The sequence below is a fragment of the Macrobrachium nipponense genome, chromosome 17 (genome assembly GCF_015104395.2).
Source record: "Macrobrachium nipponense isolate FS-2020 chromosome 17, ASM1510439v2, whole genome shotgun sequence".
Lineage (NCBI taxonomy): Eukaryota > Metazoa > Arthropoda > Malacostraca > Decapoda > Palaemonidae > Macrobrachium > Macrobrachium nipponense.
Window position 1 is genome coordinate 80,600,163 of NC_087210.1, and position 22,137 is coordinate 80,622,299.

The 22,137-nt window shown below is 44.9% G+C and overlaps 1 protein-coding gene across 6 annotated transcripts in view; it reads right to left on the minus strand.

The window, feature by feature from the left end:
* LOC135196359 (solute carrier family 35 member F5-like) overlaps positions 1 to 20,879 on the minus strand; it is a 90,425-nt gene extending 69,546 nt beyond the window's left edge. For 2 of the 6 annotated variants that reach the window (XM_064223143.1, XM_064223138.1), the window contains exons 1-3: positions 18,417 to 18,511; positions 9,280 to 9,379; positions 8,041 to 8,190 (exon numbers count right to left, since the gene is read on the minus strand). In XM_064223143.1, coding sequence (XP_064079213.1) covers positions 8,041 to 8,190; positions 9,280 to 9,366 — 237 coding nt within the window. In that variant the 5' untranslated portion in view covers positions 9,367 to 9,379; positions 18,417 to 18,511. Of the gene's footprint in view, positions 1 to 8,040; positions 8,191 to 9,279; positions 9,380 to 9,569; positions 9,591 to 18,170; positions 18,193 to 18,416; positions 18,512 to 19,540; positions 19,664 to 20,642 lie in introns of those variants that run through there. The other 4 variants (XM_064223139.1, XM_064223140.1, XM_064223142.1 and 1 more) reach the window with 4 other exon arrangements.
* Between the last annotated feature and the right edge of the window lie 1,258 nt (positions 20,880 to 22,137).

A 22,137-nucleotide genomic window follows, 5' to 3' on the forward strand; every position in this document is an offset into this window, starting at 1 on the left:
GGTTGAAACTCCCCCTCGAACAGAGACAGGAGGCAAGTAGTCAGTCTCTTATAGTCCGATGATGGAGCCTCAGCATTTTTCTCTTCTTCAGAAACAAAGCCTTCCACGTCCTCTTCAGCTGAAGAAATATCCTGGATGCCCAAGTCCTGCTCCAGATTACAAGCAGAATCCGCCTCCAAGACTTGCTTGCTGTAATGAGTCTGAGGGATTGCGTCCTGACGCAAAACGTCCCGGTCTGGTCGAGAGGCGGAAGGGTCAATGTCCTGCCGTCTGCGTCTTGCGTCCAAAGCGTGAGTTGCGTCCATCCGACGTTCTTCTAGCTTCCTCTTGCATCCTGAGCTGTTGAGCGGCCGTCTGTCTTCGACGGAAAACTGCGTCCTGTTTCCCGAGACTTCGAAGGGCAAGAGGAAGGAGGCAAATTCTTGTCCTGCGTCCTCTTGGAGGACTTGACGGAAAGAAAATGTTATTGTTATAATACAATTAAGTTTGTTCATACTTACCTGGCAGATATATATATAGCTGTATTCTCCGAAGTCCGACAGAATTTCAAAATTCGCGGCACACGCAGTGGGCGGCCAGGTGGTAGTACCCATTCCCGCCGCTGGAGGCGGATATCAGGAACTATTCCCATTTTTCTATTCATATTTTATCAGTGCCACTGTCTCCTGAGGGGAGGTGGGTGGGCACTTTAATTATATATATCTGCCAGGTAAGTATGAACAAACTTAATTGTATTATAACAATAACATTTTGTTCATGAAACTTACCTGACAGATATATATATAGCTGAATCCCACCTTCGGATGGTGGGAAGAGACAGAATAGGATTTTTTGGGAAACTAAATTAGTAGATGATATACATCTTGGTTCCTCACCTGTTAGCATAGCAGACTTCGTGATTACTGTCACCAAAGTCTGCTTCTGCGTACTAGAGTTGCCAGCGAGGTAGAGACCTGTAATGCTGGTGCGCTCTAGATGATCTGTCAAAAACTGGGGAAGTGACCACAATGTGACTAGACCATATGACCATACTTCTGAGGGCAACGAAGCTAAAACCACCACCTGACCTAACCTATCAAAGTTAGTTCCATAACTTCTAGGCTAAAGAAAAGGAACGCGCCTCAAGCGACCAACCCTTCAAAGTTAAAAGCACACCTATCCCTTTTCTATAGGATAGGATTCGTGTTGCTTGCTGCCCCAATAATATATCTACGGATATGTATGGTCCTAGCGACTTACAGATCTCAAATGTCGTCTTCACATCCCGTCGGGAGTGTGAAGCGAACACAGAGTTGCTTCGCTAAAGCGTGGCACTCAGGATGTTTACTGAGTGTCATGCTTTTGTTGAAATGCTTCCGAGGCCGCGCCCTCACCTCTTGAGCATTCATATTAAGAAAAAATCTCAAATCTTTATGCAAACATAATGAATGAGACTTCTTAAAAGAACTCCTTGACTATAATGCCAGGGTGTTCTTGGACATGAACCAGTCTGGTCTTTTACGGAACACCGCAGATTGTCCGTTGACCTCGACTTTCTATAGTTTTATCAAGATAAAACTTGAGAGACCCGACAGGGCACAGGACTCTCTAATGCCCTTGCCCAATAATTTGTGCCATACCCTTGGTCTCCAAGCCTTCGGGTCAAGGGTTAGACAGGTTTTCGTTCTTATCAAGAACGGAAGGCTTAGAGGACAGACCGCATTATGTCCTTTAAAGCTAAAACCTCTGATGATGGCTAAAAGCTCACTAACCCTCTTTGCCGTGGCTAGAGCGGTTAGAATGTTAGCCTTTCTGGTCACGTGTATTAAGTTCGCAGAAAGGATAGGTTCGAAATGCTTTTGGCATCAGAAACTCAGACTACGTCTAAGTTCCATGCCGGAACCTGCGATCCAGAGAATTTCAAGATCTCCCCAGACCTCAAAGATCGTGAAGCTTTGTTGTTTGACAGAACCGAATCTCTGAGCCTAGAGGCCGTCAACAACATATTTGCATATTCTACAATAGTTAGGACTTCTATCTTATCTCATACTTCATATGGAAAGATAGAACCATAAAGAAATTCACAGAGGTCGAGTTGGAGGAACAGTCATTTCCCTTCACTATCTCCAGAAACGGCCCGCACCGATTGAACACTGAAAATAGGCAGCACTGCTTTGCCTTGGCCAAGAGACTGCCATAATCTTGAAGATCTTATTCGCTTCTCGATAGTCTGAACGCCTTCAGACTCCGAGAGGAGAGATATTAGATACTTCACTAAGTGACGATGTTAGATTACACCGATTCTCTCGGAAGGGTCTTTGGACAATTCTCTGAATTACCTGACCTCTGTGAATCCACCAACCTCTTAGAGGCCAACATGGCGACTAAAGCTAATCCTCTAGGATCATGAATAAGGGAACAACTTAAGAGGAAGCTCCTTCGTCTTCAATATTACGAAAAACTTAACGAAAGGACGCCCTCAGTCTCTCCTCACTTTCGACATACTTCTAAGTGAGGATTACTCAGACGTCAGTAGTTGTTGCCTTCGATCGAGAAGACCCGCACGGACGTGCACTAGTTTAACGAACCTCTTGAGGATCGTTACGTTCCGTGCCCAAGCCCATAACTAATTCTCTATTCTTGAGCTATGAGAGAGCTGAGAAATTATCCGAGATGATTTGGGCCACTCGATCCAAACTCATCCTTCGAGGAACTGGAGAGCCAACCAATTTGGCTTCCAATTCTTTCAGACAATGTGCCAGAACATCTGTTCCTCTGTTCGGATGTCTGGCACCCTCTCGCTATCACCCGAGGTGATCCTCAAGGCGTTGAGAGAAAATTAGAATTATTACAAGATCTTTGATGTTATTCCAATTTCTTCGTGAGGAAAAATTGTAGAGGTCTGAATTGCTGTTTATTCAGGGAAAAACAAGCTTCTCCAGCGAGGAATGGTCCCTAGCAAACTCATCCATTCCCTCACTCAGCCTGCTTCCTTCCTAAATAAGGCTGCGCTTTGCATAAGCAGGAGAGCATTATTATAGTGCTATGCCGCGGTAGATTCGTACAGAATTCTGTTACCGTGCGGTAAACCCGCACCGAACAAGTATAAGAGATATCTTGTTGAAATTTTCTAAGTAAACGGAAGGCATGTTCATTCATGATTACTAGAAATTTCCTCAACCCGAGGCTAAAATCCATGATTGTAGGGCAGAGAGAGGTAACAAACCGCGCATGACACCGAGCTAGCCGGTACTGCGTAGATGATCACAGTAACAGCAGCCTTGTTCATCGTCTCGCACTATCTGCCTGAGTTGCCAGCCTACTCCTTTTACGAAGGGATAGGGTATGGAAAAATTATCGAGCAAAAAGGAAAAACCTCTCAAGCAGAATATTTAAACGAAACAAAATTCGCTAAATACAGAATCTGAGTTGGTGTTGTCGTAACAATACTTGAATAGTTATTCTTACTCCGAAAACTCTTGGAAGGTTGAAGGGAGTGTCAAATAAAATACATTAGAACAACAGTTCTTTCGGCTTCTTATCCGCAGAGGTAAATACGATATGCGTATATGACTTGACCCATGAGTTAGCCAAATGACGCAAAGATAAACTACGTAAGTATTGTAGTAAAATCTATGTCAATGAGAAACTACCCCCATTTATGAGGGGTCCCCACTTAAATGACAAAAACGTTTAGTATCTTGACAATGGGGAAAACGTCCTTACTTGACAAAACTATTAGCACTTTGCTAATAGGGGAAAACCCTTTAACATGACCGAAAGTCACCCAGGAATCCGAGTATATAATCTTCCCGATTCTCAGAGAAATCGATGAAGAGGAAAGAGAGATCGAAGAAAAAATTCGGGTATGTCTCTCCGCTAACTCCGAATCCTTTTAAAAAATTTCTGTAAAGGAATGTCCTGTGGAGAGTCCTGAAAAAACCTCCACTTGACGAGCGTTTAGAAAGCGTCAAGCGTCCTAAGAAACGTCCTGAACAGCAAATAAGACGCCTTCTACAAGTCTTTTCTCTCGCAAAGCGTCCTGCCTAGCTTCCACCGAAGCGTCCTGGCGAATGTCCACAAAAGCGTCCTCATAAGCGTCCTCAAAAGCGTCCTGCTTAGCGTCCTGGAAAGCGTCCTCAAAAAACGTCCTGCTTAGCTACGAGCGTGTCTGAGCAGAGAACACCAAGTCTTCTGAACGACGTTTCAGAGAGGAACTCGTTGAGCGCCCTGATGCATGCAAGGCCCGCCAAGAGGCGTCCTGGCGAGCGACCTTGCCAACATCTCAATGTTATGACGAACCGCGTTTTGCGTATGACGTTGAAATATTTTTCAAGGGACGTCCTCATGCGAGTCTCCATGGAGGGAGCCGCAAGCGCTCCTGAAGTGTGTGAACACTAAGGAAGACTTATGGCTTTCGTCTTCAAGACGGGCCTAAAGACTTCAAACCTTCTTACAAAGACAGTGGCCGCCTGTGCGACAACTTGCGTCTTAGTAATGCAAAAGAACATCTCCAGAAACGCACACAGCAAAAAGGAAACGCCGAGCGTCCGAAAGACACCCTCGCAAGGTGCTTGCCGAGCGTCCTGGAGAATGTCTCTACTTATAGGACGTCGAACACCTCCAAAAGCTTCCTCACTTCTAAATTGCCCTTCTTATGCCGAACCAGAGACATAAGTTGTTTGACTGTGCAAAGCAGCTTGCCGGACGTCAAACTTATCAGCTTGCTTTTTCGAAGTAAAGCGAACGTTACATAACGTATACGGAGCGCCATGAGGAGAGGAGACGAATACTGAGTTGCTCCTCCAAAAGGTGGAATCTAGAATGTCCTTGATTACCAAATTCTTTTGGAATGCTAGCGAGGTTGAAACAGCTCTAACTTCATGAGCGTTCACTCGCAGGAGGCTCAAATCACTCTTCTGGCAAGATGAATGAGCCTCCTTAATAATGTATAAACGAGCGTTCACTCGCAGGAGGCTCAAATCACTCTTCTGGTAAGATGAATGAGCCTCCTTAATAATGTATAAACGAGCGTTCACTCGCAGGAGGCTCAAATCACTCTTCTGGAAAGATGAATGAGCCTCCTTAATATGTCCCTTAGGAAAAGAGCCAGCGCATTCTTCGAAAAGGGTAAATGTGGTCTCTTTACTGTTTCATCCTCTCGTGACGAGAGAGAGACGTGAAGCGTCCTCTCTCTAAAGCTTCTTTAGGAGGCGCGAGTCCTTCCGAAGAGCTCCAACCCCTGTGTGGGGAGGACGCCTCGGAGGACGAGAAGCAATCCTTCAAGATTCGTGCACGTGCTCGATCTTCGGCAGCCTGGGAAGCGACAACAGGACCTGCCGAAAGGAAGCCAGATCAGCATGAAAAACCCGTAACCCTCCTTCGGCTTTTGACATGCCCTCTCCCTGAGTCCTGGGAGTCCGACAGAGGTCTAGGCCTAGAGGCGTTATGGGGCCGATCTGACGTTCCCTCCTGACGAGAGAGAGGACGTGAAGCGTCCTCTTCTCTAAAGCTTCTTAGAGGGCGCGAGTCCTTCCGAGAGCTCCAACCCTTGCGCAGGGGAGGACGCCTCGGAGGACGAGAAGCAATCCTTCAAGATTCGTGCACGTGCACGATCTTTAGCAGCCTGGGAAGCGTCAACAGGTTCTGCCAAAAGGGACGCCAGATCGGTGGGGAGCCCCCGTAACCCTCTTGCCGCTTTCGACATGCCCTCTCCCTGAGTCCTGGGAGTCCGACAGAGGTCCAGGCCTAGAGGCATTATGGGGCCGATCTGACGCCCCCTCCACAACACAAGGGGCACTAAACTTCACAACACTGATTGGAGAGCGAGCACTTTAGTCTAAGATTACTTGATGTAATCCTCTAGCAGACACTTCTTCTAGGCCCGTAAGCCATACCACAGGGTTAGGCAAAATAAAATCTACAGGAGGTTAGAAGGTTCATTATTTCTAACTTCTGTTTACTGTGGAGGAAAACTCCTGATTCTAACCCGCTCTAAAATGCGTACATGAATCCTACTTCTTCCGTAATCAGTCACACATTACACTAATTACATTGAACTTATGCAAAGAAAACATGTAAACGTCATATATACTAAGCGAGTGTCTACCGAAAGTTCCGGTAGCCTCACCTTACCCCATGCAGACAACAAAGTCTGAAACTAGGCTAACTAGCTTCAGACATCAAATGCAATGAAAAAATTTACGATAGCGTATGCCTAGCCACAAATCCCAGTCAATAATCGAAAGAATAATTAGGATACTTAAGCGGCTAATGAAGTTTCAAAATCCTAGGCGGAGGTCTGTAAACAGTTGTTTACCGACCGGCGACAGAAAAAATATGAATAGAAAATGGGAATAGTTCCTGATATCCGCCTCCCAGCGGCGGGAATGGGTACTACCACCTGGCCGCCCACTGCGTGTGCCGCGAATTTTGAAATTCTGTCGGACTTCGGAGAATACAGCTATATATATATCTGTCAGGTAAGTTTCATGAACAAACTCGTCTTTACGTCTAGAGGAAGACTGATCGGGTATTTCCCAAGACTTGACAAGATCAGCTAACTTAGCCTGCATCTCCCTCAAAAAGTTCTTAGTAGGATCCGCTTCCTGACGGATCGAACGAGACGGAGGAGAGCGAAGACGAGAAGTACTGGGACGAGGAGGAGAGCGGTCCTGAGGTCTACGAGACGGAGAGGAGAAAGGGGAGCGAACACACGACGAAGAAGGAGAATCTCTAACTGGAGAAATGCCGCCAAACGAACGTCCTGAGTCCTCTCTCAAAAGATACGTTCTCTTCCTCTTGACGGGGATTGCGTCCTCATCCGAACTAGACGAAAAAATCTCGGGACTTCTCCATCCTTCTTGAGAGTAGCGAAGTTCATCCTGAGACGGGGATGGTCTCCATCTCCTCGAGGGGACGTGATTCCTCCAAATAGCGCTGTTTCCTACATGACGCAGAGCTATCGGAGGAGGACAAACACTTCCCAGTAACGCCTTTTTTCTGGCGTACTGCTGCAGCCTGGGACGCAACAACAGGACTGCCTGAAGGGACGACTGACCGTGTGAAAACCCCTCTCGCCTCCCTTCGACTGTCGACTTTCCTTCTCCCTTGGGTCTGGGAGCTTGGAAGCGGTCTAGGTCTAGGAGCACGAGAGAGACGGTCAGCCGCCTCCTCCACAACACTGTCACTAACATTAAATACACCCACTTGATCAGTTAATCGCTGAATCTGATCGCCCATCGAAGCAAGGGCAGCAAACACTTTCACATACTATTGCAAATCCTTCGTCTCCTCAGATACAGCAGCGGGTGCAGGAGAAACCTGGGGAGAAGGTGCTACAGGTTCTACTTGAGAAGGAACTGGAGAAGAAACAGTAATAGATTCATTCAAGGCTTTGCTAGATGAACCAGATCTTTCCCTCTGAGACACTGATCTCCTAACATGATCTTTCTCCAATCATTCAACATACTTAGTGAGAGTTTTCCACTCTTTCTCAATCAAATTCTCACACTCAATGCACTTATTCTCCCAAGTACACACAAAATCTCTACACTTCTTACACACAGTGTGAGGGTCTACCGAAGATTTCGGTAGTCTAACTTTACACCCTTCTTTCACACATACTCTAAACACAATACCAGAATCAGACATAATTCAAAGAAAATCCAAAAGCGATTGCCTAGCCAACGTTCCAATACGATACAAATACAGCAGTCCAAAAGCAGCGAAAAGTCGGCAAACGAGATCGAAAATCTAGCAGGGAACCCACAACGATGTTGAAGGTTCGGCTGGTAGAGAAAATCTGATGAAAATGGGAATGGTTCCAAGCGCCAGTGCCACGGGAGCGGGGTGGTGATCACCTGAACTACCGGTAAACTAGCGGTTGCCACGAGTTTTGAAAATTTCTGCCAGTGCGACAGAGAATATAGCTATATATATACCTGCCAGGTAAGAGTCATGCATAAAACCATATTTTTGCACCATGGGTTAAAGTTTGACTATTTTGAATTTGCCTTCAAAAGCATTGTAACTATTAACTCAACATCTACAACTGCTTACCTGATACATGTCATCAGGATAGAGATTATGCGAACACTGATGCCTCCACGGACTCCAAAATATGAACCCAAGTAAGTAGAGACTGAACATGCTCGTTTTTAAGTAGGTGCTGAAGAATGGCTTATTAAAACCACTGTCATGGAAAATGTACTGGAAAGCAAAGAGCAAATAAACATATTAACATCTCAGGATATATTTCTATCTTTATAGCACATAGCAGTATATGATTCCTTCATAAAATGAAAGCATACTGTACTTTGCAATGTAAGAACTATGAAAGGCTTTCCAGGATTTACATCAAAGGAATATTTCTGGATCACAAAACTGTATTGAGGCCTCCTTACATGCTGAATTCTTTCTTGGTGAATGATTAAAAATATTAAAGATCAGCTGAAACTGAATATACACAGATGATGCCTTTTTTTCATATTTGTGTTGCCCACTTCAATGTCCCCTTTTTCTCTCCATTAGCACAGAGCCGTTGCAACCCCCAAACAGACCATACATCCTGCATTTGATATTCTAAATTCAACTAACATCATAATGTAAGAAAATATGACAGTAAGCAGTACCCCTTGAAACATATGTACCTCTAGCTGTGCCATTGATTTTACCCCTGAATTCCACTATGTCTCTCTTTATTACCCTTCACTACTGTCAAATAATTATTCAGTTGCCTTTTGTATGCCTTCTTTCATTGGTTTCCATAAACTAGTTTTCATGCTATACTTGCAGACATTTTCTTGACATTACTTTGCGACTTGAATTTTCAGTTTCTGTGGTTTCATTCCATATTCCCCAAAGAAGTGATATGGGCAATTCTCGACAAAAAGTAATTAAAAAGAAACTTAGTTCAAGAAAGAGAGAGAGACCCTTACTAATGGGCCTACCATTTTCCAAATATTTTATTTTTCATTATTATTTTCATTTCTCAATTTACCATTGTAATTTCATTATTTTTACTTTTATTATCTATATTTGTCTTTATTTTTACATATATATTTTTCACTATTCCTTCAAATTTCTTTTTAACAGGAACTTTCATATTTTACTATAAAGAGGCAACTGCTTCTTAGCTAACCAATTTTGCATATTACCAAAGCATTTCTACCTTATCTTCCTCATTTTAACATTAACACATAATTGGACTATTTCTGTGTCTAATATACATCTTTAATGGTTTACAGATGCTGAATAAAAGGTTATGGCTACAGGAAATCTTCATGATCAAATACTTACCTCTGACAGCTCTGATGAAGCTACCCATATAATATCGACCAAAAGGAGGACAAAAATACCCAGGGCAAGGCGCCGCCCATGAGCCATGGTGGGACATCACCTAGAGAAAAGAAGTTGGGGAAGAAATGGATTGTAGTCAGTGCTCTGGTAAAATTAATGATTAGAGGAATAACTATACGTCATAAAGTATTTTCAACAGCATTTTATAAACACTTTTCACAGCCATCAAACAGTTATTTCACTAAATATAACAATTTGTCGAAAATTGTATTTTTCCTAACTATACAAACCTGAGGTCCTTTATAATAGGAAGGTAACTAGCGGCAGCTGGAACAGTCGTAAGCTTCGAACAAGGGAGTTCGGTAGTTAACTGCTTGTCCGACAGTGCGCGCACCGCGCGACTGGGAGGTGAAGAACCACTTTGCTTTAGGCCCAGGAAAATGCAGAGTGAGGGGTGGCATGAGGTGGGACTATGTGTAAAGGACCTCAGGTTTGTATAGTTAGGAAAAAGGCAATTTTCGACAAATTGCCATTTGTTCCGATACGAATACAAACCATCGGTCCTTTACAATAGGAAGACTCACTTCTTGGTGGGGGGAATCTGAGTCTTGAGAACAGACTGGTGTTCGCCGAACCTTGGATTCCCTTCCTGGTCGTAAGAGCAGAGGGAGGGATCCTAGCCTCTGCCCAATGATCGGGGTATGTACTGCAGGATCAATGGTTAGACCTCTGGACCCAAGTATTAAGAGGGAGGCAAGCGTACCCTTTAAAACTAGCAAGCAAGAACTTGTTCCTATTGCAAGAGGCAATATGAAGTCATGGGTTGTCTCTTGTTGGCTTCCACTCCCCCCCCCTTGTTGGGGGAAGTGGTGGATCATCGCTCCTATCCCTACTGAAAAGGATAGGATGGGGCTCGGTCGAGTAGCTTACCTGCATCGCCTCCTGATCCAGCGTAGTGACGACCGCATCCCTCTGCCCACAGGTAGAGGGAGAGAAAAAGATGGGGAAGAGAAGGCCAGTCACAATCTCATTCACCTATCCCTTCATGCAGTCACACAAGGATGCGATGCTGTTCTGTCCGCTCGGGTGCTGGGTAAGCTACACAACGTGTTGAGCAGCCACCAAAGGTCCTAAGGAAAAAGTGTCCAAGGACCTGTGGACTATATCCTAAAGGTAGAAGGAGGTGAAAGTGGTCTGGTTGGACGACCCCTGCCTTCAGTACCTGCGCCACAGAGAAGTTCTTGCAGAACGCAAAGGAAGGACCAATATCTCTGACTTCGTGGGCTCTCGGACGAAGGGTACGGATGTCGTTGCTACCATCAGCTTTGTACGCCCTCCTGATCACCTCACGCAGCCAGAAAGAAAGTTTGTTCCTGTATACTTCTTTCTTGGTCATCCCGGTGCTAACGAAGAGGCGTCGACACTCAGGCCTGAGGTGCCGAGTTCTCTTCAGATAGCGCCGTAGCGCCCTCACAGGACAAAGCAGCATCTCATCCACATTGATGTCGGTGAAGTCCATCAGGAAGGGGATTGTGAAAGACTCGAACCGGTCGGCAGGGACCGAAGGATTCTGAGTCTTCGCTACGAAGTTCAGTACGAAATCAAGCGTCACAGATCCCCATCCCCTGGATGCTTGATATCGAAGGAAAAGCCATGCAGTTCCCCTACTCGGAGGGAAAGAAGGGTATATTTAGTCGCGATGACCTATCCCTCTTTCTGTCCGACAATTCTTCGGAGTGCTGTCAAGTACCCATACTGGTCTATCCGTCTGCAGCGAAGTGTCTCGCGTTCTCGTATCCCATTGCAGCGAAGTCTCTCGCGGTCTCGTACCCCACTGCGGCGAAGTCTCTTCGTCTCCGCGGTGGATAGGACACCGACACTCCATGGTGGGTGTCGATGGTATAGGTACCGGAACAAGCTAGTAGGACGAAGTAACGATTGATCTGAAGCAACAGAACTAAGTCCACAGCGTAGCTCGTAACGGTCTTGGACGCTTCGACAGCTGCCGACTGACTGCGTTCAGTTGTGTGAGGCGAGCTGTCCAAGCATCCGAGCATAGTCACATGACCCTTGCCTTTAAAGGGTTATGCCGAGAGACCATACAAACCGTCTATTTGTTGCCACCGATGCCGGTAGCAAGATGATGATTCTATCAAGGCATGTGCCCAACAGGCAAAAGTCAATTGCCTTCTAGAGACAGAGGTCCCTGATGGCAAGACAGAAGTTCTCATAATGTTGAATCTCAGCTAAGGAGAAATAACACTATGTGCCGTTGAAGACAAAGGTAGAAGGTGAATGCAGACCTACGTCTTCACAGACAAATCAAGAGAAGTAATTCTCAAGATTCTGAACTTAGACAAGTCCAGCCTAAGACACTAACCCGCAAAGACGGTTTAATCCCTGTGATTTACAAAGGACTGAAAACGCTAAACCGCTATTTCATTGCTGTTCGGTGAGAAGAAGTTGTTGCAATGAAAGCGGAGCGCTTTTCAGTAATGAAAACACAGGGATGTACTGCCTGAAGAACTGCTTCTCATGGGCTGAATCATCATCATCATCTTTTCAGGTTATCCAGGGAGGACATATATATACTTGGAAGTAGAGCTGGCAGGGCAGGGAACAGGCGATGTCTTCCGTTATACATCTACAATTCGGGGTGAACAATGAACAATTGCACACCTACGAATACGAGATATATTTAGAAGACAAACTCAGATGTCTGAAGAAATCATTCCACATTATTGCAGCGGCAGGTGCGATGCAGCGGGAGACTAGGCTACAGACTTCTGTTACCGTGCAGTAAGCAGAAAGATGATAGAGTCTATTGAGATATCTCTGTCTGAAAATTCTCGCAATGTCCAAGGCGATGCAGTAGAGATGGTCATTCACGTATGCGAGAATCCCAGCCAACCAGAGACCTAAGTCTGTGATTGCCGGGCAGAGATTCGGTTCGGTAGTCAATCATTGTAGAGGAGAGAGACCTAAACCGACCGTGCTACCTCGGAGAGCCAGCTGGTACTGGGCTGCGGCAGGCAGCCCAATACACCTCTAGCTCTCGCTCACTCGTCATCCTGAGTTGCCAGGTAATCCATTCCAAGAAGGAATGCGTTCGGCTAGAACCATCGAGCGCAAAAAAATACGCTCGAGCATTTGCATTTAAACGAAACGGATTTCAGTGAATGCAAATGCTGAGGTGGAGTTGTTGTAACAATACCATAAGTATCTCAAAATCGAAACTGGTAACTCCTGGGAGGTTTGCAGGCAGTCCCGAGTTGCAGTTCAATTAAGAAGATACTATTCGTCTCGGTCACAATCTGTAGAGTTAACTACGGTATGTGCCTACCCCTCGGACAATTCAACTGATTAACAGAATCATGTCGTGAGGGCAATATTCGTAGTATATTTGTAGGTTCCTGTACATAGACCTCCATCCTAAATTCTTTTCCATTTGAGGAACGAGAATAAGGACTGGAAGCCGACACCCTTCATTCTCTAATGAAGAGAGTGAAGGAGAAGTTTTCCCCCGAAAGAAGACTTCAATGGTGATAACAGGATACCGAAGACAATAGTTCAAGCCAAACTGGATGTTCCCACCCGTTCTTCTCTATCCCGGGGTTGGCCACCTACTGAGGTGACGGACCATCAGGTCCATCCAGGCTGAGCCCTTCTCGAGATATTCTTCCTTCAGCAGCAGTGCTTCTCTCGAACGCTAGAAATTCCAGGAATTCGAGCATTCGGCGAGATTCCCGATTATCGTAGTAACAATTATCTGGGATTCTCATCTAGCCCACTCTGGACCGTGGTTTCGCCCAAGTGTTTGCAGATCGTAGAAAACCAGAACACTCGGAGAGTGCTAGAAATTCCGAAGAACTTCTAAGCACTCGGCGAAACCCCCACCGAATTCGTCAGACAATCATCGGGTGGTGGTCCCCCCAATTCCCGTAGAAATCGAGGATGGGGCAAGATCCTTCCTCAACGACGGGGACTTACGTCCAGTAGGACCCGAAGGTCCCCCCAGGAACGCAGTCCCCAACGTGGAATCCTACAGAGAACGCTCTGCAGGATCTCTCCGCTTTCCTTCATAGTCATAGGGAGAGAGGGAATGGGGGAGGAAGATTGGATACTCGCTCGCCTTCCCAGCGGAACTAGCAGTTGGAGAAGCGAGTACGAGCAGCCATCACTGTGCGGTGATGGCCGCTCAGAGTCTAGGAAAACGTTACCGTCAGGAGAAAACGTTTTCCCGAGGAGGGTTACGAACTCGTACTGTAGGTTAAACATCTGCCGCCACCATGACTGTCGTCTGGGTGGGGCTGAGCGAGCACCTGACAGGACAGAGCCGATACCGTCCTCCGACGCGTCCCAGTCCTCGTTGAGGCCGAAACCTCTCAAGAGGACCGAAGGGGGAGCTCACCCTGGTCTCTTGAGTGCGTGGTCCAGACGCCCCGTCACATGAACAGCGGTGATGGTCCCTCCGAGAGTCTGGGAAGCGTCATTCGTCCTCGCCACCCCCCCACGATCTCCTCCAACCACTTGAGCGAGGATCTGTTGGTCCCAAGACCGAACCAGGCTCATGGCCAGATCGTAAGAAGTGCATTCCTCTCGGTCACTCCTGTTTGCCTCATTCCTCCCAGTGTAGCCTGAGGAGGTTGAAGGGACAGGTGAGGGAGACCTGATGCTCCTACCCTACCTACTAACAGAACCAGTAGGCTGGGAGGACTGCAGGCGATCGCCAACCAACGGTGGAGATCGAGCTGCAGGTCTGGACCAGCGACTTCTTGTGGAGAAACGCTAGACCAAGGAACGGAGCGTCAGTCTCTTATGTTAGGGGAGCTGTTACGAGAGCTCCTCCCCTACCTACCAGCAGAACCGGTAGGCTGGGAGGACTGTAGGCGATCATCAACCACGGTGATGGTCAAGCTGCCGATCTGGACCAGCGGTCTTCCTGCTCTTCAGGAGAGCTGCTGGCGATCGAGCTGCAGGCCTGGTCGCACGGCTCTCCTGGGGAGAGCGGCTCGACCGAGAGCAGCGGCAACGGTCCCGAGCGTCAGAGGAGCTGCTGCTGGTTCCCCTATCCGTCCGGTTCCGGTGGGAGCGGCGGTCAGGGGACCGGCAGAGTCCGCTGTCGTGGTGGGAGCGCACCCCTCGCGATCACACCTGATCACCTCGCCCTTCCTGGTGTAGCCCGAGGAAGTTGAAGGGATAGGAGAGGAAGGCCTGACGCTTCCCCAACTCCGCCCACCGGCAGGACCGGTGTGCTTGGGGGGCTGCAGGCGATCGCCAACCCGCGGTGGCGATTGAGCTGCAGGCCTTGTCGTGCGGCTCTCCTGGGGAGAGCGGCTGGACCGAGAACAACGGCCCCGGTCCCGTGCGTCAGAGGAGCTGCTGCTGGTCTCCCTACCCGTCCAGTCCCAATGGGAGCGGCGGTCAGGAGACCTGCAGAGACCACTGTCGCGGTGGGAGCGGTGCCTGTCCTCACAGCGCATCGAACCGCTGGAACCACTGCGATCGAGGGGACCTCTTCCCAACCTCAGCCCGTGGCCGGTCTGGGACAGTTACGGCAACCCTGGTAGCCTGCGGCTTGCTACGAGAGCGATCGCTGGCCTGGCGAGTCACCTGAGCGACTCTCGCCAGCCTTCCGCTCCGTGCCTCGGTCCTGGCGCCGAGCGAACTCAGAAGCCTGAGCCTTTGCTGTACGGTCTCCCGCAGGAGACTGTACACTCGGTACCTCTCGCGAATGAGAGGCCGAGCCGGAACCTGGTTTAGCGGTAGAACCTCTAGCACCAGGCGAGGAAGTACCGGTGTTAGCCGGTACCCCTCTGGTCCCCGTCTTCTTCTTCCTTGCGGAAGGAGAGACGGGCCCCGCTCCCGAAGGAGCAGGAGGACCAGCGGAAGAACCCCCCGTCCCACTGGAGTGAGACGGGCCCTTAGAAGTTCCCGAAGGAGACTTCTTAGTTGGGGAGGAGGCAGTCTTCTTCTTCCTCGGCTTGGAAGTCGAAGGGGAAGAGGCAGCAGCAGGCGACGACGAAGACGACGATGACACCTTCCTCCTCTTCTTCGTCAGCTCCCTCAGGACAGACGTCAGGTCCTCCATCTAGGAGGGGTTGCCCGTCGCACCAGGGGGGGGGGGCAGGGGGGGGGGGGAGCCCCATCCCAAGCGAACGGAAGACCCCGAATACAATTGTACGTCGGGGTATCTCGCCCCCTCCTCTACGCTTGACGGATCGGGCGAAGAGAAGGAACAAGAAACCCCCCCCGAAGGGAAAGGAGCCATACGCGGAGAGCTTTCCGAGGACTCCTTGGCAGGCTTACGTCACTTCCTCCTACCCTCATAGAGCACCCACCTCTCCTCCAACCAGGAATTACACACTTCACACGGCTTGGCCTGAGAGCATTCACGCCCCCGGCACCGAGCACATAATACATGGGGATCTACTTCGGGAAAGGAGTGGAAGGCCCCGCACTTACGGCCCTCCACACCAGAGCACACTCTGCGGCTGATGGGGGGCCGCAGGGACAGCTCCAATTCATGAGGATCCATAATGATAAACAATGAAAAAATACAAAGTACACGTACTTACAGTATTTCTGACACACACAAACAAACCAAGTTTGAGAATAAACACAAAGCATATGACAAAGAAGCGGGCAGAGAGATATGTAGAACACGTCCATCCACCAACACAGCCAAAAGCACAGTGGTTCTTCACCTCCCAGTCGCGTGTGCGCGCACTGTCGGACAAGCAGTTAACTACCGAACTCCCTTGTTCGGAGCTTAAGACCGTTCCAGCTGCCGCTAGTTACCTTCCTATTGTAAAGGACCGATGGTTTGTATTCGTATCGGAACAATAACCAGTTTTAATTACAATAATGTAACTAATTGTGGTTACTTTGAAGCATAGAACAATTAAATTTCATCTCATTTCTTTCATTTTAAGTTACCAAATACTCTCAAGTTCAAAAGACAGGCATTCTAGGAAATATTGACTTACAGGCAATAAAAAATGTAATTAAAATGAGTGGTGTTAGAGAATTATGGAAATTAAAATATACTGCTGCTGTTCTTGTACAGGTGTGGTGCCTAGGCCTTAAAGAAGGTGCTATGGGATGCTTGAGCAGATGGATCTAGGCCTATACCTTGTCTAAGACCCTTCGTACAACAATCCACTTCAAATTCCTCCAGTTATTTATTGATCCATTCAGAACCTATATTTCTCAAATCTCAACCTAAAATATATTTCCCATTTGGAGGTAAAGAAAAAAATACAGCCTGAACTATTAATCTGCACTCTATCCCTAACTCTGGTTTTGCATTTACAGTTAATACCAAGCAGGTATGGGCTATCTGATGCTGGAAGCATTAAATATTTCATGAAATACACAACCTATTTAATTTTGGACAGACATATCCACATTTAATTCAACTGGCCCTTAAAATTATGAATGGATGGTCTGTACTCAGAAAAATTCAGTACACAAAATATGATGGGCAAAAAAATTTCTTGTACTTGGCCAATCTGTATACTATTAGGCAAAGGGGTGGATCCAAGCATGAGAATGGGTTTTTGGGTGCCTCTGGCAGTTAATTCGATCAATATAATTCTGTGACATTGTTTTACTTTACATCATTATAGCATTTTGGACTTGAAAATATAATCTTCCTGTTTTAATGTTTATTTTGAATGCTTATGATAATGATTTCTTTAGCAAATTAGTACTTTTAAAGATAATGGACTTCACCCTTATATCCTACAATTCAGGGAGACCACAGTGGGAGCGTGGCATTTTTAGTTGGGGGGGAAAACACAAAATTAAAGAAATATAAGGGCCTTACTCCAATTGGTAGTTCTAATTCAGATTAAAGTAAGTTCAAGGAATGTTTTCAAACTATTATCAAGCACAAGTGTAAAGATTAGATTAAGTGTGGTTGCTTTGGTAATTTCCTAATAAAACAAACATCAAACATTCAAAGCACACATTAAAACATACTAAACTTATGGTTTCAACCGATTCAGCTGTCAAATATGGCTACCTGGCTGAATTCTGATGTCGAGTCAAGTTGGATTATGACATTGAAATCCACCCACATTCTAAAGAGGTGATCTCCAAACTATGGCCCAGAGACCAGATCCAGCCCGCAGCCGACAATCAAAGGCCAATTAAATTGCAGTTTTAACAGTGGCAACCAGTCACTTAAAGGTCCTGTGTGGTGTCATGGAAATATAAAGACAATCATATTTTTGGATTATTTTGACTACTGCCGTTTTGTTTCTAGCATCTCCCATTTCTTTTACTTCAGTTTGAAATGACTGAATATACAAAACTGAGTTATTTTTTCATGTGGCCTGCAGATTTGTGCAAAATGCACAATGTGGCCATAATACTAAAAAGTCTAGAGACCCATGTTTGGGCGAGAGTAGAATGACAGGAATTGGTTCGGCAAATGAACACAATCCTAGCCCTTCCTAGAATGCCATAAATTTACCTAACCAGGGAGCGAGTGCATATCCGTGGACCTGTGATTGTCTTGTTAATGTGTGCTGTCAGTAAGAATGTGGCGGAACGGCGCTTCGTGCCTAATCCACTTATTTAAATATTCTTGGCAAGCTTGTTTGTTCTGGCAATAGGTAGCCTATTGTTTCGCTGCACGGCTAGCCTCAGGGTTAAGATCAACTGGGTACTTACTAAATAGGAGCTGTACAAACTACCCCTAACCAGACTTTACCTAACTAACCTCGCTAAGCACCGTGACCTGACCTGGCCGAGGGGCTTTGGGGGCCCCCGCCTAATGACTCCCCCTTCCCCCCATTAACACAAGGTAACGCAAGGAAACCTGACCTAGTGACGCAACATGGGTTGGTCCAGGCTATGAAAACTTTCCAAAAGATTAGTACCTATGTCTCACTTAAACTAAGTAATATCGTAGTTGGGACGAAACATAATAAAACATCGTGTTTCTTTAGGATGTTTCAGCTGCCAAATCCTGATGCAAACCAAGTCGCACTGATCTTACGCCAGGCCATCGGTCTCGACTTACACACACTGCATGTATATCACTGCCCACATATTTCCATTAATTCCTTTAAATGGCCACCATACTATTCTACTTGACTCGAAATGCTCGGCAACAAACACTATACCTTTCGCACAACATCAAAAGCTTATTTAGGGAGTATTTCTGTATTGCGCTCTCCTCCTCAATGTTTACAGCTGGCAAAATTACAATGATGACGTTACTGACGAAGTGATGTTCATTACATCTTGCGTCGATATATACCTTATTTAATTTATTTAGTAATTATTATAGCATTTATTTTATCAAAATTACCTACCTTATTAGTAAGGACATCATTCCAGAAAATCACAGAAAAAATTGTAAAATCTTGACACAGCTACTTTTAATGAGAAATTGGCCTAATTTATTAGTGTTGTACTTTATATTAATGTCATCAACATTATTAGAGGAAACATCTGTCAAAATCACGAGTCGAGCCCTATAATATTATGGCGAGGAAATAAATAAAAAATAATATAAAATAAAACAAGTTCTTAAGCATTTATTCACAGCATGATTGCTATTATTCAACAACACGATGCTAGGGCTTTCCTGTTGTACATCTATGTCTTCTTAATGTATAGTACTTAATTCGCAAATCATACTAAAATTATTGCAAATTTTCCATTACCAAGATTTTTACAGTCTTTTGCCCATGTTCTAAAATTCCATGAGAATGGCACTAATATATATATATATATATATATATATATATATATATATATATATGCAGCCATATTATTACCAGTTATAAAACACCATGTTATTTTAAACCATTCCTTATTCATGAGTGTGTCAAAAAAGTGTTTTAAAAAGCATGAAATCATAATAGTTTTTGGAATAATAATAAACCATCACACACTCGCACACACACACAGAGAGAGAGAGAGAGAGAGAGAGAGAGAGAGAGAGAGAGAGAGAGAGAAGAGAGAGAGAGAGAACCAGGAAACAATTTTCCCATCGTTCCTTTGTGTTCGTTTCCTAAGTACTGTTACATTATAATACTTGAAACGATTTTTTCACCCGAACGAATTTGTGTTTATGTAAATAAGCAAACATATTGCTCTAGGTCAAGTTGATTTGCGGATTAAACGGATAATAGGAGCTGGTAAACATATAAATTTAATTAGCAAATAAATGCAAGATAAACCATCAGAATTCTATATATATATGTGTGTGTGTGTGTGTGTGTGTGTGTGTCACTCTTACCTACAGAGAGAGCAGATGCAGGTTGGATGAAGATGGACAGTTGGTCTCTTACCTAAGGATATAGGCTTATAGTATAAAAAATGACTGGAAGTAGCCAAACCAATTGCTGACCGATGTGTGTGTGTGTGTGTGTGTGTGTGTGTTTAATGCCCTCACTTGGCCTTGCTACCATCATCTTACCTGCTGTTAGCGGAGGTATGTTATCTTAGGGCTCTCAAGTTGCCATAATATTGTCCGTATCTTTGAATTGATTAGAGGAATATGTTCTGAGATTACGCGTGATCTGATATCGGATATCGATCAACACACTTGACGATAGCTAACTTAGGTACGTACACCGTGACATGCAGATTTTCTCCTTGCTTAGAATTCTGATGGTTTATCTTGCATTTATTTGCTAATTAAATTTACCTGTTTACCAGCTCCTGTTATCCGTTTAATCCGCAAATCCACTTGACCTAGTCGCAATATGTTTACTTATTTACATATACACAAATTCGTTCGGGTGAAAAAATCGTTTCAAGTTTTATAATGTAACAGTGCTTAGACAACGAACACAAAGGAACGATGGGAAAATTGTTTCCTGGTTCTCTCTCTCTCTCTCTCTCGCTGTGTGTGTGTGTGTGTGTGTGATGATTTATTATTATTCCAAAAACTATTATGATTTCATGCTTTTTAAAACACTTTGTTGACACACTCATGAATAAAGAATGGTTTAAAATAACCTGGTGTTTTATAACTGGTAAAAATATGGCTGCATAACGTGGCAAGAGTCTGAGAACCTGAGGTAGCAGCGACGAAGCCTTGAACAATAGCTACTTCCATTAACAGATTACCTAACAGTCGAGTGGCAAAACTTGTCAAAGCATCAGACGAGATTAGCACAACGAATTTATCTATTCTCCATGCTCCTAGCCAGAGCATATTTCAACATGGAATTGAGTAGATCACAAACGGCATATTTAAATATTTTACCTTGTAAATAGTGAGTAGCCTATACCCTGCTCCTTCAATGCATACTGAAATTACAGTAACGAACAACGATACTGAATACAGTATTGCAGCAGGTAATACTAATGCCAGCAAGTACAGTGCTACTTACCTCAGGAGATACGTATCCTCTCGGGTCACGTCTCCGTGCAGTCTATCTCCTTTGTCTAATTATTTCCATCACTTCTTCACCACCCGACTTGAATGACACCCAAGTCCACAGCTTATTCCTTTTCTCAAGGTCTTACCCTCGAACTATTTAATTTAGCCTTCCACTGAACTTTTATACACCAACACAAGTGAGACTGAATTGCAGGTAGTCCAAAGATACAATGTTCTTGTGACAAAGACTCTCTCTAAGCAATAGGAACGTCTCTGCGTGACATCCAGCGGTCAAAGGGGATTATTGTCACAGATCCACAACGACCAGGAATGAGGGAGGACCTCAGAACCACAAGTAGAACACTGCATATTTAGACTGTTTAAAGCTAGAAAAAAGATGTGCTTACCGTATTGTTATTATGTAGTTTAACCACAATATATAACCTAACACCCATTGGGGTGGCCTCAAGGATCTGTCATTAATACTAGAATTTAGATTTTATGTGAACTTCTGATTCCCGGCCCCCCCACAATTGATAATTTTATGGTAAATATAAATTATGAATTTTCGGACAATTTTTTTTTAATAATTCCTAAACTTGGCAATTGCCGTTGGTTGAAGTTTGGACGTATACACAATCATTTAACTACTGTTAACCTGCATTACTTAAATACAGGACTGGGTTATATGGCCTATTCAAGTACCCATGGGTTAACAATGTGAGACCGATTTGAAGACGAAGTAAAACATGAGGATGTTTACTTTAAAGTTGCTTTTGTTTAATGCTCCAAATTATATTTTTAAATAAATAAATGATAAAAGACAAAACAAGTTTTGCGTCATTATTAGCTTTTCACTATCAAATCACACCATTGAAACAAAATACATGCTCAAGGTAGGCCCACAATATGAGAAAATAATGTCAACGTTTAACGTTGAAAGTTGTCAAAATTTCTTTTATGGATTTGTTTCCGACTGTTTGCCACTGGATGAAATTCAAAGGCACATCACACAGTGTTGACCTATGTCTACTGTGCACCACTTATTTGCCCTCCTTTGGCAAAAATAAATAGAAAAGGGTTGATTTGTATCTGGTACCTTTCATGCTAAACTTCCTACTTAACAGACCCAATTATGTAATACTTTCATGATTATCATTATTATTAATAGGGGTTAGTTTTTCCAGACCTCTGAGTCTCAAGTAGACTCTTCTCGGGCTGGCCATGGTAAGAATACAAGGGGTTTGTTCTCTTAAGTTTGAGGTAATGTAGAATATGGAAAAGTCATCCATTTGCAATTTCCAATTACATTCAGTAACTGATCTGCGACATAGTTTCTTGCTTGGGTTAATGTAACTGTTGGAAGTAGTATGAAAGAAATATACCTCTGAAGATGGCACAAAACAAACCAAGCTACCAGGTTCATCTTGAAAGTTCACGAAGCAGGTCAAAAGGGTTTCTCAATTTAAGAATCAAACTAGTACCTCTTACCTCTCTCTGAAAAT